Source organism: Haliaeetus leucocephalus, unplaced genomic scaffold (genome assembly GCF_000737465.1).
Source record: "Haliaeetus leucocephalus isolate CR32 unplaced genomic scaffold, Haliaeetus_leucocephalus-4.0 Scaffold182, whole genome shotgun sequence".
Taxonomy (NCBI): Eukaryota; Metazoa; Chordata; class Aves; order Accipitriformes; family Accipitridae; genus Haliaeetus; species Haliaeetus leucocephalus.
In genome coordinates, this window is record NW_010972618.1 from 963,500 (window position 1) to 990,923 (window position 27,424).

General features: G+C 56.7%; 1 protein-coding gene across 3 annotated transcripts in view; it reads right to left on the reverse strand.

Moving 5' to 3' along the window:
- DLGAP4 (discs, large (Drosophila) homolog-associated protein 4) overlaps positions 1-25,396 on the reverse strand; it is a 71,771-nt gene extending 46,375 nt beyond the window's left edge. Inside the window, exons 1-5 of one of the 3 annotated variants that reach the window (XM_010564575.1) lie at positions 24,446-25,396; positions 16,800-17,017; positions 13,267-13,381; positions 10,236-10,286; positions 8,845-9,088 (exon numbers count right to left, since the gene is read on the reverse strand). In XM_010564575.1, coding sequence (XP_010562877.1) covers positions 8,845-9,088; positions 10,236-10,286; positions 13,267-13,381; positions 16,800-17,017; positions 24,446-25,396 — 1,579 coding nt within the window. Of the gene's footprint in view, positions 1-8,841; positions 9,089-10,235; positions 10,287-13,266; positions 13,382-16,799; positions 17,018-24,433 lie in introns of all 3 variants that reach the window. The other 2 variants (XM_010564576.1, XM_010564577.1) reach the window with 2 other exon arrangements.
- Positions 25,397-27,424: the final 2,028 nt, after the last annotated feature.

Consider the following 27,424-nt stretch of genomic DNA (forward strand, 5'->3'; position numbering starts at 1 on the left):
CGGTCGCGCGCGTCCCTCCTCCGCGCGCCGCGCCGCGGTCCCCGATCTCTGGGCGGGAACAAGGAGGCCGGGCACGTCTCAAGCCTTAACCGGGAGCCCCGCGTCTGCAGCGGACAGGACGCGGCGGGGACGACGACGATACACGGGACACACACGGGGACGGAGGCGGCGGCTGCCGCCGTTCCCGCACCGGAACTCCTGCGGGTGGCAGCCCCGTGCGTGGCAGAAGCGGGGGAGGCCAGCGCTGCTGAAGAAAGCGGGCGCCTCTGTCACCCCCGCGAGGGGGCTTTGTCACCTCCTCATGGCCGTGGGAGCCTCGGTGACATTCCCCCAGCACGGCCCCGTCTTTCCCCCGACGCAAAAGTGGGTTTGGCTGAAAGACCTCCTCGTCCCGCCGCTGCCCCGGCGCCGGCCCCCCGCGCCGGGGACAACCCAAGCTGGGCCGGAGGCGGGGTGGGTGGGCGCCCTGCAGGTGAGGCTGCCGCGGGGCCCGGCCCGGGGGAGCAGTGCCGCTTCCCCCGACCTGCTGCAGGGCAGCTGCAGGCAGAGAGTGGCGTGAGCAGCTGGAATGTCTCTGGTGGGGAGAGAAATCAATCGAAAAGGAAAGAATGGGGACATGGATGTTTCCTTGGGTGGGTGTTTCCCGCTGGTCACATATTTGCTAACTGAGCTCCATCCTGATGGGCACGGGGAGAGGGAACTGAGCCTCGCTTCACTGTGTGCTGCTGCTGTGCTCGGTGCCTGTGTTTTGTGCCTTCCCGTTAGGCTGCCTGAGCAGGAACGATGGATGATGGACCTGCGAAGGGGAGCAAGGCTGGTACAGCTTGTGGGCTGCAGGGAGAGCCTGCCTGGGCAGAGCCATGCCAGGTTTGGCACCCTGGGCACAGACATGCCAGGTGCTGGAGCAGCATCCAGCTCCATCCCTCCAATCCCATGTTGAGAGATCCGGAGCTGCGCGTGAGGCTCACCCAGACTGCGGGGCAGGAGGAGACCTCTGTGACGCTGGAGCCATGCCACGCACCGGTCTGACATGAGACAGGGGCAGTGGGCACCTGCTGCTAATCCAGGTGGATGCTGCCTAATGGTGCTGCCTGCGGAGTGCTTGGCCTCCAGCAGGGGTTGTGGCTTTGCAGGTAGCGGTGTTGCCACGTCTGCCACCCCAACTCCTCACTGTTACCTCAGTCTTTGGATGCTCTGTTTTATTTATGACTCGCTGGGTTCATGGCGCTCGGTGGAGAAGGGCTGGTCTGCATCAAGGAGAGATCAAAGTACCTTGGGGAAACACCGCACCGAGCTCACGCGCTGCCAGCTCCAGCAAGTGGGGCTGAGCCACCGCCGCCCTTCACATTCAGAAATGGAATTGCTGCGGATGTGCTGCTTCTGCTCTCGGAAGCAGAGCAGCAAAGTGGAGCCGAAGGAGGATCTCCCCAGAGAGCCCTGAGACTCGGGACCTGCAGCCCAGGATCACTCCCCTCACTGCCTACCAAGGAAAACAAGAAAACTTGTTTTTGATTCAACTGCTTCCAGGCTTGGGAGTGGTGAGCAGCTCTGGACTGAGAGCCCCTCAGCCACACAGGTTGTGAGTGGCTCTGCGAAGCTCTGAGCCGATCTCTTCCTGAATCCTCAGGAATACCCATGGGTCCGTAGATGGAAAAAGTAATGGAAGAGCATGAAGGAGAGGAAAAGCAACCCAGAACAAGAGAAACACAGACAAAGAAATCCTCATTTGCCCGCGCTGTCTGAAATCCTGCAAATGCTCAGGCCTGGGTGCATGGCCTTACTAAACCTCATCCAGTCCCTCTGTCCTGGCATGTGTGTGTATCTTAGCTAAGACCATCGCCAGTTGCTGCTGGACTGCTCCAGTGATGGCACGAGCCCTGTGGCCATGGAGGGAGATGTAGAGAGGTGCTGAGCATCGCCGACAGCAGGGACACAAAGGGGCATCTGTGATTGCCTGGCACCAGGGCAGCTCTGTGCTCACCCGGTTTGCGTGGATGGCAGCAGGGCCAGCGTGCTGGGATGCTACCAGGCCCCTCAGCCTAAGAAGAGACCTTAGGTATCTGCTGTACCTGGTGTGTTGCTCTCCAACCAGCGCAGCCTCATGGGCAGAGCACTACACCATGCATGGGCTCCCTGCTGCTGCTCTCCCAGAGGCTCTGAGCAAGCTGAGGCACCCCTTGGTGCCTCAGTTTCTTCTCTCCCACAAGGACAGCACTACTGACTCCCTTTCCTGCCATTAAGGCTGATAAAAGCAAGCAACAAGAACGACTTGGCTTTCTGACCATATTACCAAAGGAAAACGCTGGCAGCTGCCTTTCTACTTCATTGTAGATGGACCCTGCTAGGAGAGGGCAGGCTTGGCCAGGATCTTGGAGCTGTGCTCACTTTCCAATATTAAGTCTGCTTGTGTCAGCACAGCATCATGTGTGGGCTGCAGCTCCCCTCTTCCTGGGGATCTGAAATGTCACTGGGCAAGTGACATTTCCATGGGGCTCAAACCCATTGGAGCTGTTCCTGGGTGCCAGCGAGACACATGCACACAGCAGGCAGCAGAAAGAGAGCTTGCTGCGCTGGGTGCTGCCTGTAGGAGAGCTGAAACCTGGCAGCAAAGAGCACCAAGTGCAGCTTTGCTGAGGCAGAAGGACAGAGAGATTTTGGTTTTGGTGGTGGAGTTGGAGGGCGGGGTTGTAGCCATGGTACAGGCTTCCTGCGGAAAAGGGAGCGCTGTCTGGGCGCAGGGCTTGATAGTGGAGTTTCCATAATAGCAAGGGAAAGATTAGACGTGAAAAATTAACAGTAAGTGTGGAGAGAAACAATTGTCATAAATGTCTTTGTGTCCTACAGACATATGAATAGATCATGGAACATGTATATGTACCCTTTTTTTCTCTTACAAACACTGATGGAGCATGCAACAGAACTCTCCCTGGCACGCGTGCGCACACACACACTCTCTCTCTCTAATCCCTTTCCTGCTGGTATGTCAGAGAAAGCTATTTCTGGAACGTGAAATCTAGGTCAAAAAGAAGGAGAAAATCTGAAGGGAATGATAACAGTCTCTCTCCTCAAAGGCTGTACAGGGTCAGCTCAGGCTGATATAATTAGCAAAGGGGCCACAATGGTGCTTTACTCCTCAGCTGTGGCCACTCACTCACAGGCTGAACAATGTGTCCTGGCCTGGTTTGGTTTTTCCTTTGCCTTCAGACCACTACTTCTTCCCCACAAAGAAGAGAAGGCCATGACAGCCGAGAGAGGAGAGGAGTAGAACTTGCCTTCCTACCCAGAGACCAGGTAATCACTGCAGGCAGAGGACGAAGAGGCGGAGGAGGAGGAGGAAGGGTGTCTCTACCTATCCCTCACAAGCCAGCACTACATGCCTTTCCCAGAAGCTGTGGAAACTCGTCCTACAGTGAGCCAGCCCTTGGGGATTTGGTCAGCACGATGCTGCTTTGTGCTCTGACACCGCACAGAGGCGTGCAGGCACTTTGGCTTTCCTCCACTAAGCACAACCATGCTCCCCCTGCAAGAGCATCAGTGCCAGGGGACCAGGCTGGGATCTGCCTTCTCCTGGAGCAGGGCAGGGTTCCCAGCACAGCAGTGGTCCTCGGACCCATCTCTCTAGTTTAGTCATGAAAAGAAAAAAAAGCAATACAAAGAAGACAGAAAGCAGGTTGGAGGCAGAAGGGTGGCTATTCTGTCCTGCCTTTGGGGAGTATCTCTCCCAAGTAGTGTTCTCAAGCCCAGCCTGGGCTTGGCAAAGCTTGGGCATATGGATGGACACAAGGTGTGCGCAGCCCTGGGAGTTGTTTATGGTGCTGGTGGCTCTCAAGGACAAGCCTGATGCCTGGCTCTGGCTGGGTCAAGGTTGGGCTGGCCTGAAGGACTAGACTTTCTTAAGCTCCTTCTGCTCCAGGTGCTGTGCTTCCCGTGGTGGGCTGGGATGGGGTCCTGCAGCCAGAGCTGCCATCATGGGGTCAGCAGAAAGGGAGAACTGGAGGGTTGCTGCCCTTCAGAGCTCACACTTTCAGGGACATCTTAACCATTGGTATGACAGGTCAACAGAGACAGCCTAGTCCTGGAGGGGGAGGCAGAGCTGGATTCCCTGGCCTCCCTGGAAGAGATTTGGGCACAGAATAAGGAGCTGGGGCACCTGGGCTTTCTGGTAACAGGCTGCTGAATCCCAGGGCAGGATGCTCTGAGCAAGGGTGACGTTACCAGATGGCACAGGGAGGACTGGGAAGAGCTCATGTTGGAACTGGCTTGGTGTGAGCGCTCCCTGCTGTCACTGGTGCATTGAGTGGAGGCTGGGCTGGGGTCTCCACACTGGGGATTCTCACTTCCTTTTGCTGTGCTTTGCTCACCTCTGCTTTCCTGTTTCCCCTGAACACCAAATATTCAGCTCTGTATTGCAAGCAGTCTATTAAGCAAGCAATTCCCAGTCCTGCCTCTAATAAGAAGGAGCTGGGGCTGGGGAGCCCTTTTGTAATGCTCAGGAGCCAGCGTGGCTGTCGGCTGAATGCCTGGCAATTAGATGAATAGGTTTCACTGGGGCTTTTGAGTCTCTGGCTTCACAAGGCACAAAGCTTTGTTTAAGGTTGATCAAGGGCAGCTCATCATCTGTCTCGCTGGCTGTCAAATGGGAGCTAATTGCCTTGTAATGTGCAAGTGATACAGGCGTTTGTGGGAGGAACTGGCTTGTCAGAGATGTGACAGCTGTCAAGGCTCTCCCACCTGGCTGTGCTCCCCACACAGACTCTGAGACTGGCAGCCCTCCGTGAAATGGAGCTCACTGCACCTCTTCATGCCGGTAGCTGAATCCCTTTGCTTTACGATTCAACCCCCATGCTGTCCTCAAAGAATGAAAAGCCTGTGTCAGCCACAGCATTGCTGCTGCTGGTGCCTCTTTAGGATGTGTCCTAACAGAGAAGAAACCCAGACCCCCTCTCAGGGACTGGGCACATGATGGGAACAGTTCCTCTGGGTTGCTGCATGGATGCTGGTGCAGGAGGGTGTCTGTGGGAAGGGAATGGGTGAGGGTTCTCAGTTGTTTCACTCCAGAGCCCTGCATGGAGCAGAGGCCGTGAGTGACCATTAGACCTGCAGACGATGGTGAACCCACTTCTCCCTATTGGTCCAGACTGATGCCATCAAGCTGAGAGGTAGCACCCTGCTGCTTGGGAGGCCCCTCTCATAGAGCACCAACCAATTAAAGCCTCAGTGATGCACATTTGCAGGGGGAACTGAGCCTGAGTGGCTGATTAAAGGTGTGACTGCTATCCAGATATGCCTCCTGCCTTCCCCATCACGCACATGCAAAAACACAGATGGTCCACTCTGCTCCCCACCCCCTCTATCAAAAACGTTTCCCTCCTAAAGCCCCAGCAGACAATGCAAAGGGCTGGAGGATGTTCTGGAAATCAGCAGATCTCTGTTAGGTTGCATCAGAGAGAGGTGGCAACCAGTCATTTTGAAAACCCCCTCTGTGCTATGCAGGCTGTTGCTTCCTGGTGTTAGCCTGGATTTGGAGCAGCACTGAGCTCAGCATCAGCCATACTGCCAGCAAGGAGCAAGGGTGGCTTGCGGGGAGTGGGGTGAGCCAGGGTGGGAAGAACATGGGATGGAAGCAGCGAGAGAGGGTAGTAGGAAGGAGGGATGGGGCTGAACAGGCAGCCTGTCCCTCCCAGGGGATCTCTTCCAGTCCCTGCCTCATCCTGTGGACTTTGACTGTGATGACCCTGGAGTGCAGACCACTGAAGGGGAGATGTGAGGGCATGGGCATGTCTCTAGGTGGGAAGGCCTGGAGCCAGGCACAAAGGCTGCTGTTGCTCCCCTTCCTGCTCCCCCCTCTGCCCGCTGCTGGGATGGGGCTCTGACCTGGCTCCCACCAACAGCCCACTCCTGCATTCCAGCAGCTTTGCCCTTGGTAGATACACCGAGGCTGCTCTGAACACCCCCTGCCCTCAGCTCTGTGGTTTGGTGCCAGAGCTCATGCCAAGAGCAGCCTGCCCCGCTGGACCTGACCGCGGTGTGCCTGTGTGTGACAGGGCTTGCTGTCTGCCTCCATGCTGCTGGTAGCACTGTATAACCCTGGTAAGATGCTGGACTCCTCCTGCCCACTCTGGTGTCTGCCTGGCATGATGTCCAGGCACCACCATGTCTGGGAGTACCAAGGCATCAATTTTTCTAACAAGTTCCCAAAACTCTTCCCAGGGTGGGACCCCTCAGCTCTTTGTGCCCTGCTTTACGGCTGAGCTTTACCTGGAGCACAGTGGCTGGCCAGGAACCAAGAAGGACACAGACTGCCTTGAAGAAAATGATGCAAAAGTGATGCAGACCAAGTGACTTGAAGCATCACAGAAAAGTAACAGGCTTCTCTTCTGGCAAGGGCCTGCCAACTTCCCTGGGCATCTCTATGGAGCCTGCTCCCACCCCCCAGTGCCCCAGGAGGGCCTCATACCAGCTGAAGTGCTGCAGTGAGAGGAGAGCTGCTCCCCACACTGCAGGTTCACACAGCTGAACCTGTTGGCTCTGCTCAGGCCTTCAGGAGCCATTTGCAGAAGCAGCATCTCCAGAGCAATGCTCCTCCCTGCCGCCCACAGCCCTTGCACACGTTTTCCAGGAAAGGCACAGACCACTGGGGAGTGAAGCCACTGCTGCAGATTACGCTTTGGTAAAGGCAACCAGAGGTGGAGCCTGGCTTCACCAAACATGTCCCCGGGCCAGGGCAGTGCTGGTCTCTGCACCAGGGAGACAGTGCCAGCTAATTTTTGGACGAGACAGAAAAACAGCTCTTACATCTCTTTCCTCCTGGGCTTTCCCAGCACTGTGAGGTCAGAGCAGCTCTTGCCATTCCTTGCTGTCTTAAGCCAGTGACCCCAGCATGCTGGCAAAATTACATCCTGGGGCAAAGCACTTGCCTTCCTTGCTTCCCACCCCAGTGCTGAATGTGTGGGGCATTCACAGGAGCCTCCTCCAGCAGCACTGCAGGTGGGCAATGGTGGTCCTGCTGGGGAGTGCGGGCAGCCCTGACTCTTCCCAGAGGTGCTGGGTGCTCCGGCCATTGGGGAAGGGAAGGCTTGGCATGCAGGAGAGCCAGCTGCGGCCAGACGTTTGGTGAAGAGACCTGCTCTGCTGCGATGCTGGGAGCTTCCTCCTGGGAGAGACGGCCTGGCTGGTGACAAACACCAGCTGAACAGGGCTGCCTGCAGCCTCACCCCTACCCTGGCGGATGGAGTCAATCCTGACTTGCCTCGGAGGGAAAGGCCAGGCTCTTGTCCATACAGTAATTACTAATCAAAAGAGAAGGGCCTGGAATGAATAATGTCTGCATCCAACACCAGGCGAGGCATCTGGAGCTGGGTATAATGCTGCTCAGTGTACTGAGGCTGCAGGGTGCTGGGCTCTAGTGCTCGGGAAGGCTTGTTAGTGCCTTGAAACTCAGAGCAAGACCTGTTTTTACCCCAGACCAGGGACGCTGGGGTCTCTAGTCTATGTACACCTAATTGAGAGGGGCAAATAGGACTTGATGTGTTAGACACCTACGTGGCTGCTGCAATTCTGTCTCTGGGAGAGAAAGCAACTGGAGCCAGTCCAGCCAAAGGATGAACTCCCAGCATCTCACTGTCAGAAGATTTTGAAATCTTCTGAGGGCTGGGTGCACCAGGGTGACACTGTCTGCCCGTTGCTTCCTCTGCCCTGCCTGCAGGGGAAGGGACCGGGGTGCGAATGCTGTGAGCCCAACACACAGCACCACTCTGCCTCTGCACGGAGCTGGGTTGTTGCCTGGATGGCATAGGAGCTGTGCTGCCAAGCCCCACGTTTGGCATGCTGCTGCCTGGGCTGCACTGCTCAGGTCCGGGCTGGCCAGGGTCCTGCCCTCACCTGCTGAAGCTTGGGCCCCTGGATGGGCAGGGTCAGACCTGCCTGACTCTGCCGGGCAAAATCACAAACCCTGTGGATCTGGAGGGGGCAAATTTGCACCATTTACCTTTCCCCCCAGATCCAATCCCCCAGACCTGTTTCCAGGAGTCCTGCTCTGTGCAGGAACCTGCAAAGAAGTTCATGGTGAACCCCAAAGCCTTGTCACACCTCCATCACTGAGCAATGGAGGCAGATGCCTTCTGCCCTCCCTCCTCCTGTCAGCCCAAATTTCTGCCTCTGGCTGAAGGGGCTGCAGAGATCAGGATATGCTCAGACCCTGGGGAAGCTGGTGCAGAGTCCCTGACAGACATTTTTGTTCCCGAGAGTTTCAGACAGAGGTCAAACCTGTCAACTGTAGCCTGGATTGGGCTAATAAGAGACACATAGTGGAGAGGAGGAGGAAGATGGAAGCTATTGATAGTGTAGGCCAGCAGGGATGCTTGCCTGTGCTGCAGGTTCCCGCTGCACCTGCAGCCCCGCAGGACTTCAGGCAGAGAGGGCAGCCAGTGCTCCTGGGCAAGGTGGGCATCCCGTGGGCTGCTCCTGGCCACAGCACTCAGGCTTCGGTTTGGCTTGACTGAGTGAAGACTTCAAGCTCTCCCAGACCTCTGCAGGCCGCATCAGCTGTGCTGGCCAGATCCCGACAATCAGAGCCTGTCTGCCATTTCGGCACCTGCATCCGGAGATCCAGCCCCAGCCATCCTAGCGGCATGACCCAGCTGCTGGCCTCCCTCTCCAGCACAGAACAAGCCCCCATAAGCCCACAAAAGGCTTGGACAACCATGGCTGGAGATACAGGTATCTGAGCGAAGCACCTCACATGCTCGACACCTCCCAGGCGGTCAGCAGCAGTAACCCCTGTCCACGCTGGCCTCATGCCCCTTCCCCTCTGCCTCCCCACTGCACGCCGCTGGCACTCACTGCTGCTGGTGGGCAGGGTCCTGCTGCCGCTGAGGCTGCCTACTGGTGGGGGGGAGATGGAGCTGATGGAGCCCGTGTCCTCTTCCTGGGAGCAGCCCGCCTGGATGGCTCGGAGGTAGCTGTGGCTCCGGGATCGGAAGTAGCTGGGCAGAGGCAGGTCCAGCACCTCCGCAGCAGCTGACTCAGCCTCACTGTAGGTAGAGTCGCAGACCACTTCGTACTGCTCCCCCAGCTCCGGCTCTGGTGCCTGCAGGGGAAGAGGGGCAGATCTAGTCACCCTCTGCCTGCAAGCAGCCCTTTCCCTTCCCTCCTGCTCCTCTCCCTGCAGCCACCCTGCTGCCATTCCTGCGTGGTCCTGCTTACGGCAGACAAGACTTGGAGGTGCAGTGGTCAGTGCTGGTGGGGTGCAGGATGCCCGGGCTCTCTGCTGAGAGAGAGGGAAGAGGGGACTCTCCTTGGAGGTTTGAGGGTCCATGCTTGTGGAGTAGGACTTACCACCACAGTGCCTGTGAAGCACCCTTCAGTCTCTGATGGAGAGGCTGAGAGCACATGAGGCTAAAATCTCTGTCCAGCCTCTGACAGGTCCCTCTGCCCTACCAGCGCAGCTGGGAGACCCCAGCCTCAGCTGCAAGACCCTGCCCGGGCAGGCATGCTCCTCAGTGGGGGTAAATGGCCTGGCCTTACAGCCGGGTGCAGCACAGAGAGAGAAGGTGGGGACGTGTGGGCTATAGAGACAGCCTCCATGCTTGACCAGGGACAGGCTGCCTGGACTGGTTCTAGGTGGCACTATTGGAAATGCATTCTAGCCCCATCCACAGTGGGGGACCAGGAGAGGGCTCGATGGCAGGCTGTGGCAAGGTGTGAGCCGAGCAGGGGCAGCTTTGCTCCCTGCTTCTGCTGCTGCCCCCACCTCCCTCCCACCCATGCTCCTGGCCCTGCCCTGCTCTCCAGTAGCAGCGGCTGGTCAAACTTGGATTTAAGACAGGCTCACCTGGGTTAAACCAGAGCCAGCCTAAAGCAGAGCATTCTGAAATACAGATGACAGATGCTGAGATGGCCCTTCCATCTCTCCTGGCCCTTTCTTTGGCCTCAAGGACAGTATTTCTGCCCAGCATTGGCATCTGCACAAGGTTTAGCTCAAAAAGTTCATCTACTTTCCCGCTAAACCTGACGGTCCCTAACCCCCTGCCAGGGGCAGGGGAACCAAGCTCTCCAGCTGCCCTGCAGTGCCCAGGTTGGGAGCACTGCCTCATTCTCCTCCTCCTCTTTCTCCTCCTCCTGGCCCTGGGGCGTGGGCTGACCCCACAGCCTGCCTTGCACCCTGTCATGGGTGTCCAGGCTGACCTGAGAAAGCTCCATGAGGAAGGAAGAGGGAAACGCCAGTGGGACGGTACCTGCTCTCCATGGGTAAGTATCTGAGGGATAAGTGAGGGGGGTCCAAAGATCTGGAAGAAAGAGTTGGAGAAGGTTAAAGGCCAAGAACAGGGGAGCCCCTCACACAGACAGCCATTGCACAGGGACCGAGGACAAGGGGAGCGGACAGCCTGTCCCCTGGGGCCGCTGCTGCTGACACTTCAGTACAAACTTCAGAGCTCGTAAGATGCCAAGCAAGATGCCGCACAGGCACCTCAGACAGCGGCACAAACACGGCATGGCAAAGCTCCACAGGACACCTCCCAGACGGAGAAAAGCTGCTGATGCATTCAGCCTGTTGTATGCACCATATATCAATATATATACACAGGGCACACACATTGCTGGAGCACCCCTTGGCACACTTGGGTTGCCTGTGGCTGCTGGACAAGGGCTGGTGTGGCTCCCAGTTTGCACCTGTGAAGCCTCCAGCATTGGCCAGCACCTTGCAACGTGGCCAGGAGCAGCAATGGGCCTCCACAGCCTGCAGAGCCAGGGTGGATGGGCAGTCTGAGTGCTCCACATCAGGGAAACTGTCCTTCACCCTGATGGGGTTGGGCTGGCCACCTCACTGCTATCTCATCTGTCCCCATGCCAGGAGGAAGCCACACAGAAGCGATACTGCCTTCTCTCCATAGCAAAGCCACGGCACACACTCGGCATAAGGACAGACGCTTTGACAGACACTGCACTGCCTGTGGGGAGGAATGCCTTCTCCTCCTCTCCATCCCTGGTCTGCAGAGCGCATCCACCCTATGAGTTCTGCCCTGTGTGAGCTACCCACGATGACCCATCTTGGGAAGAATCCAGGTTCAAAATATACCCAAGGGAAGAGGTTTGGCTCTGGGGCCTGGGTCCAGCCCTTCTACATAGGGCACAGCTCAATGTGAGGATAAGCAGTGTTGGGGGTCACCAGCTGGCTCTGTCTGGCCACTGGTCGCCTTGGTATGACAGGTAGATGCTGACATGCACACCCAGTGAACGCTGGACTTCCAGAGGTTTGCAAGGTGGAGGTCAGTAGGGACAAAACCAAGCAGAGCGGACTTGTCTTTCAGAGCTGGGGATGCTTCTGTGTGGGAGGACACTAGGGTCTTGCTGGACACACAAGGAAGGTGTTGAAGGTCACAGAAAAGTGAGGGCAGTGGAGGAACTGCCTCTGGCACTGGATGAAAGGGCAGGTCAGACCTGCCAGAGGATCAGACCAGCACACGCTGGTGGCTGTACCAGCTCCATCCTGGATCAACAGATATACAATTCGTGGGAGGCCTTAAAATCCCAACCCAGTTGCAGCTGAACTCTCTCTGATTTGGAGGAAAGTGGGCAGAGTGCACATGATGATGGCAGCCGCACGCTTGAGCAAGTGCTGTGGCAGTTGGCATGCCCCCAGCATCACAGTGCTACCAGTCTGGGCCTGGGGCATTTGCCTGGACAGCTCCTGGCACATTGTGGGCTGCTCAAACCCTCCAGCTCCAAGAACCTTCTGATGCCTTCATAGGGGTGCTGCACTCAGCTGCTAAATGGCAGCTTTAGACAGGGAGAGAGCACAGACTCAGCCCACCTGTTGTCTTCACACAGAGATCTGGCTTCAGACATGGATTTACATGCAAAGGACAAGAATGTGATGGTCCTGACCCCTTCTCTGTGCAATGAGACACCCAGCACATTGCTGTTGATGTACAAGGAACAAGACTGACCACAAGGAACACGTACACCCGGAAGCAATGCCCCTGTACCTTTCCCCAAAGCTCCCCACCAAGGGCTCCAACTGCTCTGTGACAGCAGGAGAAACCAGCCATGGGGCCGGAGAGGCTGGGCTGGACTGGAGGAGGGCTCAGAGCCCCACAGATGGCACACAGTGCTCACCCTCCTTCATGCTCTGGTTCGCGATGCCCATCCCGCTGCTTAACCCCTGCCTCGCACTGCCGCCCTTGATCGTTGCGCACAGACAGAGAGGAGCAGCACAGAAGGGGCATGTGTGTGCAGATATTCCCATGCAGACATGTGTGAACAGAGATGGGACATGACAGAGGCCCAGGGCGACAGTGAAACAGTTGGGCGAAGCTTGTGGAGCCATTGCTGCCCTGGCGACCTCCACCTTCATACTGAAAGGATGGGCTCCCTGGGGCTGAGATAAGCACACAGGACCTCTGCAAAGGCCTCATCCTGGCATGGGTTATTTCCTGGCCTGTGAGGCAGCTGGCTTATAGCCATCCAAGCCCCGAGCTACTCCAGAGTAATCCCAAGGGGGGGCATAGTGTGGGACTGGGAGTCAACCCCAGTCTGCACCAACTGCATCCCAGAGGTTGGGGTCAGGGCATGAGCCCACCCCATGGCAAGGGGTTTGCCACCCACCATCAGTGCCTCACTGGCATTCGGCATTCTTGGATTTGCCCTTCCCAGGGGAACAGGAATTTTCAAGGGAGACATCCCCACATAGCTGGCAGGACAGTCTCCCGAATTACAGGCACCTTGTTCCTCAGTCCAGTCTGCTGCACAAGAGATGAGGTCCTCAGAGCTAAGGAGGGTTACTGTACCTGGTGACCCACTGCAGGGTCCCAGGCTGGATGCCACCTTTTGCACAGGTGAGGTTGGCCTGGGCTCTGCACCCACCCAGTGGGGTGGGAGGAGCTTGCAGCAGGATAGACCAGCCTTGCAGGTGGCTTCTGGTTGGTGACATGGTGGGACCTTGCGCTCAGAGCAGCCCTGAGCTTCACCCGTTGCTGTGAAGCATCGCTCCGGGCTACCATACCTGTGACCATGACAGAGTGACTTCAGCTGCACCAGCAGTGCTGAGAGGAGGCAAAGCTAGAGGAAGGGGGGGTCTAATATGAATCAGAATTAAGGAGCTGGCCTTGATACTTTGGTAAAACTGCCAGAGAATAGCATGTGCAATTCCTGGAGCACAGTCAGTGCCTTGTTTTGAAGGGGGAAAAAGATGTTTCTCCCCTCAGCTGGCTTCCTTTCTCACTGGGGTGTGTTGGTTCAGCGGGGCTCAGCGCTCCAGCATCTCACCTGGTTGATGCAACTGGACTCGTTGACGCTGTCGGAGATCTGGTTGTATTCTTCCTCCCAGGTTGGGAACTTCGGAGGTAGGAGGATCTCGACAGAGTCCAGGCGGTCCAGGCTCCTGCCAGCAGAGAGAGAGGATGTGAGGGGTGTCTCCACAGCAGGGGCAGCGCTGGGGCTGTGCTGGAGCTGCCGCCCTGCCAGGTGAGCCAGACCACCCCTGCCCACAGCACCCTCTGCCAGGCACAGGCACACGTGGCCGCACAGAGACGATGCTGGGCACCGCATCCACCACTCGGCCCCTGTTGCAGCTCCTGGAGTAGAAGGAAGCACTTTCTCACCTTGCTGGCTCCTGGCTTGAGCTATCGAGTCGGGCACATGGGTGAAGGTTCGTGGGGTGCAGGGGAAGGAGAGGGGACAAGACCTTGGGTCCCGCTGCCCCCAGGAATGCACTGCCGATGCCAGGTTAGTCCAGCTGAACCCCAGGGAGCACATGGGATCTGTGCCAGCCCCCAGAGTCAGAGCCCTGGTGACACACCAGCTCTCGCACAGGCTGATGCTGGGGGCCAGGGTCAGGGAAGCCAGCTCTTCCCTGCCTGGACTAGTGGGAAGGGGGTGCAAGAGGTGGGGTGAGAAATAACTTTTAAATGGTATTTTGTGGACTTTGCAATTGGAAACATCTGCAGGATTTTTTTTTTTTTTTAATTTGTGTAGAGGAACCCAAAAGATTATCTGGAAGAAGTTCAAGGGGAGCCAAGCCTGAATGACAGTGCTGCAGAAGCAGGGGGGTTGGTATTTCCAGAGCAGCTTTTGCTGCAGGCTCTGGGAGAAGCACTGTCTCCATGCCCTGGGGCTCAGCAGCAGCCTCTGCATCAGGAAAAGAGCAGGGCTGTCACTGAGCCCCACCCAGCCAAGACCACACTACGGACTCTGCACATGGGGCCGGGAGGGTTGTGGAAGGATGGGAGGGATGTGAGAGGAAGAGGAGGGAAGTGGGAAGGATGGGACTTTCCCATTCTTCTGTTCCACCATGAAACCCTGCGTGAGGAAGTCCTTGTCACAGACCAGGTGGAACATGGTGGAGGACACAGTAGCCACACCAGCCTGGGCGAGCTGTGGGGACTCTCCCTCTTGAATTGCCCATGGTCCCTTCAGAGGACCCTTGGGGTGCCACTTCCCCTGCATCTGGCAGGGCTGTGAGTGCAGAGGTCTGTCCTTCACCAGCCTGGGGGACAGCGAAGCTGAGGGCAGAGTGTGTCCCAGCTGGGCAGGAGGCCTGTGCAGTGTGTGGACCTCCAGGAAGGACTGTGGCACCTCCTGAGTCTCCATCCTGGGGTGTGATGAGAGTGGGGAGTAGTCTTTTCTGCCAGGGGTGATGGAGGAGACTCCCAGTCTGCAGCGGACCCACTGCTGAGCGGCCAAGGGCAATGTGGTGCCCCAAACCCTGGACTATCTGTTTATTGCCTTGTTTCCCTCTGCCTGAGAGGGTTTTGTCCATGAGCTCGCCGTTCACCCATGGTGTGAGTCAGTTGTGTCCTGGGGCAGGCAGTGTCCCTGTCAGCCCCCCATGCCCATCCCATTGGGCTTCATCCTGACCTAGCCTTGCAGCCTGCCTGTGGGGAAACCGAGTCACAAAGCAGGTAACAGACTTTGGAAAGGCAGACACCCTCTCATAGGGACGGATCGGGTCTCACTCCTCTGTGCCAAGTCCTGGCTAAGGCTCCAACTGTCCTCCCTGCAGTCCCTCCCATCCCAAACCACAGGTCCAATACCCCTCCACTGGCGGAGCCCAGAAAGAGCCCCAGCAGCTCTGGCCAAGGAGACCGAGGATCTTGGCCAGGGCTGGCATGGGGCTGTGCCAGGGCACGGTCCCCCGCTGCTGTCCCAAGGGTGTGCCAGGGCACGGTGCCACCCAGGGAGGCCCCGCAGCAACCAAAGCGGCCACAGCATCCGAAAAGCATCCTTGGGGGAGGGGGTTTGGAGAGGCGAGGGGGTGGTCGGCAGATGGCAGCCGTGCTCATGCTCCGGCTCCGGCTTGGCTGACGCTCCGGCCTGTCCTGGGCCCGGCCCAACCCCTGGCCACCCTGGGGCATCGGGGACGGGCAGAGCAGGGTGCCATGTCCCGCGCTGGAGCGCAGCGCCAAGAGCTGCGGAGCCCCTTCCTTCCCAGGCAGGATACTTCCCTCCAGCAAATCTCCTGCTGGGGACCAAGCACTCGCAGCAATGGCTGCGTCCAGCCCAGCCCTGCCCGGACCCTGCTTCTCCCACATAGCTGCATCCACTGCTCTGCCAGCTCTGCCCCTCTGGCTCAAACACCCTGCCCTGACTTAGCCCCTTCCTCAAAGCTACCTGTCCGTGGGCTCCGCTGGACCCCAGCAGCCCAGGTGAGGGCATACCCTGATGGACATGACCTGAATGAAAAATGAGCCCAAGACAGGAAGAACTCCAGTTCTTGGGTATTTTGCATCAGAGACCCCTGGCCCCAACTCTGCTCCCCCTGAAGTGGATGTGAAGGCAACGAACAGGGATGGATTCAGAGCAGGCATTTCCAGGGCTCCTTGCAGTTAATTTTGTCACCATCTCTCAGCAGAAAGCAGCATCTGGTCTGCAACCTGAAGCCACCATGAGGGGTCTCCACACTGCCTGCTGCACCCCCACTTCCTTCTGGCTCTGTCTGCTGAACATCAGCAGTGCATCCACGGTGGCTCCTGCCTCCTCCTGCCCCTCTGTGCTGCTCACAACCTCCTGAGCTGCAGCATCTGAAACACTGACAGCCTGTTAGGGCCCCTGGGTGCCTTGTCCCAGGAAGCAGAGCAGCTGGTGAAGACATGGCACAGCATCACCTCCAGTCAGGTGGTGACACAGACCCCATCCTGCAAGGTCCAGCCTCTTGCCCAGTAAGCTTTTGCTGTGTTCCTCTTGCTCTGCTGTCTATCTGGCTCAAGCCACTGTGGGTCTTCCTCAATACCTGGTCCCAGACCTCTTTGCTCATCTCTCCTGGCCTCAGGATATTACCCAGCCTAGCGTGCCAACAGGGCACATTCTGGCTGGTCTCAGAGAGTCGCTGGGACACCTGTGGAGCAAAGCAGATGGCATAGTCCCAGCAGCCCATGGGCTGCATGCCAAGTGTTCTCAGCCATGCCAGCTGAGCATCTTCCATGTCTAAATAGCATCATGGGGTTGGGATCTCTGCACTCCCTTGGAGGAGCAGATGCTTAGAGAGGAAATACAGAGCTCCATCAAAGGAGTGCCCTGCCCATCACTGAGGGAACAGGGACCTGGAGCAGGGTCCTACCACCAGGGCTATTTGGAGTCACCAGGATAGGAAGCTCTCTCCATTCCTCTGCCACATGTCCTGTCCTGCTTGTCTCCTCATCTGCCTGCCCTGTGGGCAATCTGAGCTGATGTGCAGGAGCCCTGCTGTGCTCTGATCCCCACATGGGGTCTCCATGTGGGTGCTGCTGGCTAGACCCCAAGGACTGCTTCTGGGATGGCCCCTGGGGACCTGCGCAGAGCTTGTGGAGGAGCTCCAGCGTTACCTTTGTGTGGTGTTCTGCTCACTCAGGGACTGTTGGGTGGCCTTGAGGTAACTCTGCCTCCGAGCTGCAGTTTTCGGGGATGGTTTGGGGCTGGTTTCTGAGTCTTCACTATCATCATCCCCCATGGCTTTGATGTAACTCCCGCTCCGCATGCGCCGGCACGGGATCTCGCTGTCTTTGTCCCGAGACAGCGTGTTGTTCCACTCCCCCTGAGGCACCTGCAAAAGTAAGGGGAGCATGAGCAGCTGTGAGGGATGGCAGCTCTGGGCCCAGAGGGATCATGGGGACTTGGAGGGATTGGTGGCAAGGACAACCATTGGACCCTCAGCTGGAGTGTAGTGGGAACGGGCAACGCAATTCCTTTCCGACCCTCCCTTACTAGTTCATGCCAGGCTGCCCTACATTTGATTGCCTCTGTTTTAGCACATCTACCCAGAGCCATTCACCCCCCACCACTGCAGACCACCTTCACACTGGACCATGCTTACACAGTTGATAAAAGCTGCACATTGCCAGACATAATGGGGAGGGAAGAGTCTCACGAGATTTGCGCTGGACATTGGGACAGGAGTGGCACACAGTTGTTCAACACAAAGACCAAGCTCATTTAGCGTAAAGTGCACATACTGTTCAGGCCAAGGCAATCAAGAGCTATTGTAGACAGGGACCTGTGGATCAGAGCCCAGACCTTCACTAGGTCCAACACCCTTTAAGGTTTCTGAGTTGAATGTGACTCTTAGTGTCTGAAATTAATTTCTGAAGCCAAGCCAGGCCCTCACAAGTCCCTCTAGAACTGCTCGGGCACACTGACCTTGTGCTGGCCTTTCTGCACAGAGATGAGTAGTACCTTGTGCAAGAAAAGCACTTCTAAATTCACTGACATGACAACTCTGCAACTAATTTAAGGCAGACATAGTCTCTTGGTCCTTCATTAGAGATGGGCAAGCTGATGTTTCCACTAGAGGCCTGAAGCACTGAGCAACTGAAGTAATCAACACCACTGCCTGCCTGTCCTGTGAAAGGTTTGTATAGGTGATTGGAGGTGCTCGGCCAGCAGCAGAGCCAGATGTCAGCCCTGGACTGATCAGGACAAGAGACATACGTAGTGTGGGACAGGCCAGGAGAAAGATGGGGCAACCTGAGTTGCCAAGAGCAAGCCTTGGTTTCATGGCTAACTTGGTTTGTAGCTGGCCTTTGACCTGCCCTTGAGCTGAGGAGACGTGGTCAAGGAGAAGCAAGGGAAGATGTGAGGAATGCAGCAATGTGCAAACCATGCAGACACCAGGACAGCCTGAGGCCCCCCAGTCTGCTGTGGGAAGCAGGCTGGTTGGGGAACACCATGGGGAGCAGTAAAGGGTCTTGTGCTGAGCGCAGCTCATGCTGCTGAGGACATCGATGTTGACTCTGCTGGATGGATCTGTTGGATTTGCCCAGCTCCCCAGGGAGCTGTGGGATTAATCAGCCAGTGTTTATATAGTGCTTTGGGGATGCACAGAGCTGTGTTGCAGCTAACTGTGATGAGCCAGAGCTGTTAAGCGCTGCGTGGTTCCTGTTCCCTTCCTTGTTCAAAGCAGGCATGCTCTGTGGGAGCCATAGCTGGCTTGAGGGTGCTGTCTGCTGCTGCTGGGGTGCAACATCTTCAGATGAGCTTCAGATCTGCAGGTAGTGGCTTCTCATTCTCCTGAGAGGGCCTGGGATGTGCCAGATACAGGCTCAATCCACACGCAACAGCTTAGCTCACTCCAAGGGCTTTCTTCTGCTCAAAGGAACCAGGGGTTCAGCCCATGTCCTGCCAGCCTGCTGCTTGCTCTGTGTGTTTGGGAGAAGGCAAGGGGTGATCCCAGCGCTATGTGGAGCAGAACCCAAACAGCCTGTGGGACTGCTTTGGTGATAGGGCTCCCACCATGATGTGTGCTCATGAGCCAGGACCCATATTACTGGGGGACATGCAACAGAGAGCCAGGGGCATCATGTTGTCTGTATGCAAGATCCAAGTGGGGACTGATGTGAAGCGAGTCTCACAGGTGAGACACAAACTTGGCCAGGCCTCCCTGGCCCTGCTCACTGCTGCTGCAGGTTTTCCCAGCTCTTACCACTCTGCCTCCTGCAAGCTTCGTGCTTGGCAATGGCTTCTAGGCTGGCTGCTTACAAGACCGCCCAGCTCAGGAGCTACTGGGTATTACCTTGCAGGTTTCTACAAAAGTAAGAGAAGAGAGCCCTTTCTTTCCTGGGTGGGAGCACTCCCTCTGCCCCAGCTCAGCTGCCTGCACTGCGTGGCCCTGAGGCCAGTTAGGAGGGACCCTGTTGGCTCCAGCTGAGTCCTGCTATGGGAGACATTCCACAGGTCACTGGGGTGGCTGGCTCTGACCTTTCCTAAAGGAGACAGGGCCCCTGAGAAGCACTTTTATACCCATTGCTTTGGCGTCAGGTCTGACTTGAGACTGCATTTTGCTGCCTGCCTTCTTCTCAGGATGAATCACAGCCTCCTGCCTGCAAGGGTCTTGGGCCAGCGAGGTGTCAGAGAGGGCTGGAGTCTGCAGCCCCTGGCTAAGGAGGTGAGAGCTTGCCAGCAGCCAGGCATGCCAAGCAGGGGCCAGGGGACTACACAGCCATCCCCTATGCAGAGGTAAATGCTGTATTTTGTGGGGCAGTGAGAGGTGCTGGGCTCAGCCCAGTGAGCCCAAGGACAGAGGAAGCATTAATCATAGAATGGTTTGGGTTGGAAGGGACCTTAAAGAACACCTAGTTCCAACCCCACTGCCATGGGCAGGGACACCTTCCACTAGACCAGGTTGCTCAGTTAAGACCCCAGGCTATTGCAGCTGCTCTGCTGCTGCTGCTTGAGGGCAGGGTCTGGGACTTGCTCAGCTCTGCGTGGGCTTGTGCATCTGCCTCCTAGCCTTGGGCACTCTCGGCTCTAGGCAAAGCAACACAAAGACCGTTTTCAGTATGTCTCTGCTGGTGCAGCTTGTCTACAGCAGAGTGAGCCAAGCATCCCCAGCACTGCCTGCCTCATATGGACCCTGCCCCTCTCCTAGGCACAGCCTCCACCAGCTTCCCTGTAGGATTGTGACAGCCTCGCGTGTCCTAACTGAGCTGCCTTAGTTCTCCTTTCCCATGCTTCTCCTCTACTTTGCGTCTTGGCAAGACTGCAATAAACAAAGCTGTTCTCAAGGTGCTCCACATTCCAGTTTAGCAGCATCAAGGGGAAGGAAGATGCCTAGCAGGACACCCTTTGAATCTGGTGCCCCAGTTTGGAGCGTGTCCTGCCTCTGTTGGCACAGAGTCCACAGGGACTCCCACAGCTCTTGCTCCCATGGGACAGAGCGCAGGGCAAGTGTTTCAAAAGTGCCACACCTGAAAAGACAAGTAGGTGCTCTTGGGGATCTTCAAAAGCAGTGCAGGTACTTGAGGCGCAGTTCTGGATCCTCCAGAGTGCTTCTGTGCACCTTCAGGCACCTGAGGATGTGAGGAGCTGTCCCACAGTCTCTGAAGCTCTGCCATAGGGGTGAAGAACTCAAAGCACCTCCTGTTGTCAATGGTGGCCAGTGCAGCACCTCAATGGCAGCAACTTTCCTGGCAGCTGAGACCCTGGGCTCTGATCACAACATGTGTATTACAGAAAGTGGAAATGAGGGCTGCCTTGTATTGCACCTAGGCCTGGCACAGAGAAGCTCTTCATACTGCTCTCCCAGATGTAGACTTGGCTCTGCCCATGCTGGTTTGGTTGGTGTGAAAGGGGCGGGAGCAAGAGGACACCGAGGTCAAGAGCCTTTATCGGTGGCTGCTGGCACAGAAGGCCTGGGGATCCACCCTGCCCAGTGGCTGCCCAGGTGGGGAGGAGTGGACGGCAGAGATGCTCTGCCAGGCTTCAGGATGCGGATCCTCCTTTCTGCCCGGGCTTGGTCCATACAGTGCCCTGTGGGGCAGGCATGTGGGATCCAGGCATATGTCTGTCCCTGGGGAACTGGGCTCCACTGGCACCATCCTGCCACAATACTGCATGTTGCAAGGAAGCAATGCCTTCTGGCTCTTCTGCTCTCCATGTCATGAGCTGAGCGTGGAGGAAAAAGGAAAGAAGGGGCTACACACAGTTTTCCCCCTGCCTTAATTCTGCCTGGGGCATTCCTCAGTTACCTGGAGCATTAACAGAGGGGAGAGAGGAGGGAAGGGGAAAACTCCAATCCTGGGTGCTGGGCAGGGGCAAAAGAGCTTCACTGCTCCCATCGCTTTGGTGAGGTCTGGGAAAGAGAGACTTGCAGAGCAAACAGCAAACAGGGTTTCCATTTGCACGTGTGCCAGCTCTGACATGCAACCCAGTCCCATCACACACAGACATGCACCACACATGAATGCACCTGCTGAGGCACCCACAGGGCTGGACGCAGAGTGCAGGGATGCACGTGCCATGCAGCCAGGCTCCAATACAGAGACTGAGCCCAATGTGGGTACACTGCTGCTCCCTCCAGAGCCAGATCCCTTGTGGTGTCCCGAGGGCTATGTGTGGTCTCAGGCATGTCCTCAAGAAAGAAAGCTGGAGCCCAGGCTGCTGATGGACCCCATTTGTCCTTTTGGCAGGGCACCCTCTGGGAAGGACCTGGGCCAGATTTCCTGCCCCATGGGAGCTCTTGTGGGGCTGGCATGAGGGCAGCCAGCATCTGCAGAGTGGCTGGCACTGAACAGGCCACCCACCCTGGATTACGAATTTATTTTTGGGGCTGCTGGGGGTTAAGAAAGCTTCGGTGTGGTCTCACTATAAGTGTGGTTGGGGAGGCTAATCTGGATCATGCATCAGGCTAATGGTGCCTGTGGTATGATTCTGTCCCCTGGGAGCCCCACCACTGCCCATCCCTTTGATGTGGTCTTGATATCCATGGATATGGGGCTGACTCTGTGTCTGGGGCAGAAATGCTGCTCAGCCCTGCCTGCTCCTGTTCACCCCTGGCCTGTGGTATCTCTTACTCCAAGGAGCTCCTTGGCCATTGGCATCCTGACACCTCAGCCTCCTCCCCTGCACTGCCAGCCGCATGTGGGGCCCATGGGGAGGGGAAAAGAGAGGACAGGGAGCACAGCCTTCCTCCCTGGGGACTGTGCTCTAAGGACAGTGCTGTGTTGCCTTGAGGACTGCTCCTGAGAAACCCCCCACCCTGACAGGACAGGGCTGGACGTGTGGCTGGGTGATCACCCACTCTCAGCTCCAACGTCTGAGGCTGGGGATGGGTCTGGAAACATGACATGGATCTCCAGTAGTCCCTGATGAGCCCCAAGACTACCCGGAGCCTGCAAATGGGGCAGGGGAGGTGAATAGCCTTGGGAGCTTATCCCAGCCCAGAGGCTGGGCGGTCCTGTTTGTCCCCATCCCACTCCTCCTGTCCTCCCTCATGTCAGAGAGGAACTTCTCCACCTCTGGGACCCACCAGGCATTTCTGCCTTGCAGGAGCCCTGTCCACAGCAGGGCAGGGCCTCCATGCTCCCCAAGCACCGGGCTCTGTGGGCAGGCAGATGCACGCCGTCCCTCACCATGGCACAAGCAGGGAGTGGGCTCAACCTGCTCCAGGGAGGAGCACATGGCAGGGGAACATGTGGCCTTGCAAAAGGATGTTTTCCACACTCCAGGCTCCAGAGGTGACTTCTCCATTGCCAGCATAGTCCCCTTCCCATGCTGAGGAGGGGTCTGGATACAATCACCCCATCTTACCCCAAGGGCCCCAAGCCCTGTGCCCTGCCCTCCAGGGCTCACACCGGGCATCTGAGGGCAAGGTCAGCCTGAGCATCTGTGACCTGTCAGCTTGCATGGGCACTGAACATCATGTTTTCTGGACTGGGTGCCCAGGGTCTTGGCTTTGCTGGTGAGATGCTGCCGCCGGCCGTGGGGGCTGCCCCAGGTGCTTGGGATGCCGGTCACACACCAGCATCCCCCAGTGCCCCTCCAGCCATGCTGACAGTGGCTGCTGGCTGCTCCCTACCCAGGCTGCTCCCGCTCCGAGTGGTGGCACAGGCTGCCGACCCCATCCGATGGTCCCAGGAGGGTCAGGGCAGGGAGGGAGCTGGGCAAAAGCTTCCCCTCAAAACAAGATCCCTACCTGGCCGCTGCCTGCGTCGGTTGGCCCAGGGCTGAGGGGCTGGTCCCACCTTCGCGGGGGCTCGCTCGGCTGCAGCGGGGCGGCACCCGTGTCCTCCCAGCCGAGCGGTGGGGCTGCCCAGCTGCTGGCTGGGCTCACGCCACCCAGCTGTGCCCACAGCCCTCCGTCAGGCTGTCGAGAAACGGAGGCTCATTACATGGGTGGGGAATAATGAGCAGGGCAGTCTCGTACCCCTGGCCGTGGCCAAACCCCAGGAGGTGAGGGGCTGTTGGGGTTGCATTCGGCACCCAAGGCTGCCTGAGCTGGGCTCTGCTGCCACACCCGGAGAGGGAACAGTGCCAGCGATATTTTGCCTGCAGCTCTTTAACCTCCTAACACTTAACTGAAAGGAGGGGGGCAAAGAAAAAGAAACCAGGCCGAGAACATTTTTTCTGATGACATCCCTGATGCAATAAATCCCTCTGAAATTTGATTTGCAGCTGTGGCAAGCAAGGTATTGGAAGTGGAGTGTGCTTCAATAATTCATTGCTCTTTAAAGCTTCTAAGCCCACTGGCCACAGCCAGGGGAGCCCATGACACCTTTGCATTAAAAAGGATGCTGGAGATTTACATACATAGACTGGTCCCCTCCTCCCCCCATCTAGGCCTGGCTTATTTATCTTCATTCCTCTGTCTAGGGCCTCTGTCTAGGGCACAACCAGTTTTATGTTCTTCAAGCGCCACTTTTTGAAACTGCCACAGTGACCTGGCGCTTTTGGTGATGGAGGGAGTTCAAACCAGCATTAGCCATGCAGGCTTCTGCCATGCAAGCGGGGCGGCTGGCACTGCCCTCCTGGTCCCACAGCCCTGCCCTGCAGGTGGGTGAGCAGCTAAGGCAGCCATGCCCCATGGAGCTGCAGGTCCTACCAGTGCTCCGGGGAAGCTCTGTAGAGTGGGGCTTGCTGGGCACGCCGGCACATCCTTGCAATGTGTGGATATAAAGGGTTAAGCATTAGTTATCACTGGTGACCTTTAGACTGTGGGGTGGTGGCAGTGCTTGGCCAGAGGCAGGGAAGCTGTGTCCGGGTGGGATATGAGCCGCAGCCCATCGGCATGCCCGCTGCCTGGGCGCCAAGCGGAAACAGCTACGTGTGGGCAGCTACCTGCCTGGCTGCCCAAGAGTCCACCCCAGCACAGCATCTGTGGGGTCTGGGATGGCAGCGGGGGCATGCTGGGGTCCTGCAGCAAATGGGGATCACAGCAGAGGCTGCCGAGGCTGTGGCATGGGCACATCACCTCCTCCTCATGCTGCCATGGTCCAGCACAGGGGCTGGGGGGTCCTGGGGCAGCGCTGCAGCTGGGGGATCTGTACCAGTGTCCCTGTGGGAAGTGTGGTGGTCTGTCCCTGGGGCCTTGGTGAATTTCACACCCCCAGCCCTCTCCTGGCAATGTGACTTGAGATAGCAGCTGAACCATCAGGAGCTGTTTGATAAGATCTATGGCGCAATAGGGTGTCTACTGGGAGGGTGTCCCCTGTCTTCCTGCGCTCTCCCTGCATGGGCCATAACCCACCGCTGCACCCACCTGCAGGTAGTGGTAGGCCAAGTCTTGATGGCAGGACTTGGATTTCAGCAGTGCTTTGTCGATCGTGGCGGAGGCCTTCTGGCACACTTCCCGGGCATGGCTGAGTGTCAGCGTGGACCAGGAGCCTCTCTTAATGTAGTTGGAGTCATTGTTGATGGGGATATTGGTGCAAGGGGTGACCTTGAGGTCATTATTGCTCTTGGAGGATTTCAGCATGTGCTCGCTGATGGTATTGTAAGCGTGCATGAAATACTTCGGCTGGCTGTGGTCCGGCTGCCGGCCCAGTGTCATGAGGCCCATTGGGTTGCGGTAGCTGCAGGTATCACTATCTAAGTTGTCATCTGAGCTCCACCAGCCTGATATGTTGGATCTGGTCCTGCGCTTGGGCTCGGAGGTCTTCGCTCGGTCTTTGCTCTTGCTCCTCCGGTTTTGCTTGGGGTCATCTGCCCCCTTCTTGCCATTCATGTTGCCTTTGGTGGGGCCCTCCAGAGACTGGGACTTTGCAAATAGCTTCTGGACAGAGTGGACAAGGTGCCGGATGCGCCCAGGGCTCTCACTCCGGTGCTTTGCATCGCTCCTCTGAAACTGGAGGGTGCTGAAGCCGTCTCTGTGGATAGGCAGCTGCTTCTCAAACTGGTCAAGGAGGTTTGCAGGCAGGCGGTTGATTTTAGTGGCTTGGGCATGGCTTGGAAAAGGGTTGTCATCTGGGACCTCAAAGTGGGAGTTGTAATGGATGCGGGGGAAAGTGCTGCTGTTGGAGATCTGGTTGTTGAGTGGAAGGAGACAGTCGCCATGGAGGGTATTCTGGGCTGGGAATCGGGGGTCCATGGTAAAGGAGTCAGTGGGGCTGAGGAGATAAGGGTTCCTGTCCTGGGGGGCATAAAGAGAGTCTTGAGGGGAGTCCAGGTTATCGGAGAGGTGTCGGCTTCTGTTATCTCCTAAGCCCTTCATGGTCCCAGTGTTTCCTAGACCATCACTCAGAGGTGGTGCGGCAGAGCCTTGCAGGAGCGCCGATCCTGCTCCCCCGCAGACTTCCCTACACCTGGAGGAAGAGGACAGATGCTCAGAGCCTGCCGAGTACCTCTTTGGCAGCCCACTCCTCACTGGGGTGTCCTTGCGAGGGCTGTCCCAGCTCTAAAAGCAAATGCCACCAAGGTTAAGGGATGAAGGAGAGAAGCAGAATGGGAGAGAGATGACATGGCAGGAGGGAGGAGAAGGGGCAGGAGACCAGGGGCTGGAAAGAACAGTGTACAGGAGAGGAGGAGGGGAAGGATTCATTCTTTCGAGCTGCAGTTTAAGTGCTTGTGTATCTCTGTGCTCAACCACAGGCTGCTCTAATAATGCTGCTGCTATTTTTCTGGTCTCTGCACATGTTTATTTAATAGAGTCCCTTCCCCAGCCACCATAACAAAGGCTAGCAGGGGCACTGCCAGCAAATCACTGCTCCTGTCCCATTTGTTCAGGGGACTGGAGAAAAACCTGCTGCCAAACACGGCACACGGGCCTTGCCTGAGCCAAGGGAAGTCTGGAGCTGAGCATCCCATCTTCTGCATTATGCTTTGTGTTTCTGTGGTTACTGGATCTTGGAAGGGGACTGGCAGCCCTGGTCTGTGTGTTGAGTACAGCTGCGCTAATGTGATATGATGTCAAACGTCTCCTCTTCAACAAGTGCCCTTGTTTATGGCATGTTTTACCCTGGAGGAAATTGTTTCAGTAGCTACGATGAGAGCAGAGGTGTTTCTGAACACTCAGAGCCTGACCTGAGAAGCTGGTTGCTGCCCAGTTGATCTTTCCTGCCTTGCTGCATCGCTCCTGGGGGAGCTGTGTCACCCTCTGAGCCTGGCTGGCTGTCCCTTGCTACGGTCCTCCTCTGCCACAGCAAGCTGGCTGTGAGGCTGAGGTTGGACATCTGTGGCCCATTCAGCAGGTACAGGCATCCCTGCAGGGTCGTGGAGGGGGCACCTGGACACAGACGGTCCCCTTAGGGCAGGGTAGCTTCTCGCTGAAGACTTCTCTAGTGCACTTACCCCGTCCTGCTTGGCTCGGAGGGATCCTTATCTGCACTGGGTTATACAGGGAAAAAAGACAAACTTTTTGAGGCTGCTTAAAAAAAAATCAATGAACATATAGATGAGTTGTCAATCAATGAGTTGATTTTCCATACTTAAAACCTCTTTGAAATCATGTAGTGCATAAACTTATTCTCATTTCCTTTTACCTTTTAGTTTAGTTTCTTATTTCCTTTTTGCCTTAGTTTGAGTGTCACTTAAAGGCAACTAGCAAACAGTGAAGCATCCTATGGGTGCAAAAATCTGGAAAATGAGATCCTAGACTACTTTTTCAAAATCCAGGGCCCCAAAACATGTACAAGTAGCTGAACAGCTGCTCCTTGGTAAGATGAAGGGGCTGCTCTGGCAGCTGGGACATCAGGAGTCTGTGCAGAAGAGCCATTTTCCAACACTAGGATGATCCAATGTTCCCCAACATGCACCTGGAAGGGGAAATAGTGCCTGGACCCTCAGAGCCTTCAGTGAGTTTGTGAGAAACAAAACTATCATTTGCTTATTCCTAGAGGTAGTAGGATAATGGTGTGACCTTGCGAGAAGCAGAGCTGGTAGTCTGGGCTCCTGGGTTCTCCCTGTTCAGCCACAAATTTGACTCTAGTCTCTCCAGGAAGCTTGTCCTGCATGGAGTCTAGTCAGCAAAAGCAGCTAGGACTGAACTGGTGTGGGGAGCGGAGTCAGTAGTCACTGGAGGATGATAGGAATTGACAGGCTTGTTTTCCCTCCTCACACAGGGAAAAATGTATTAATAATGCAAAGCAGCTGGGGCTTTAAATAGTTGTTTGGAAGCACGAAAAGAAGAAGTGCAATGTATTCCATGGCTTGATGGTTCTTAAAAATTCTCCATCTAACTCTCTTGTTCCCAGCAGGTTGGCAAAGCAAAGCTGGTCTTTCTAAAGCAGTGGTATGCAAACAG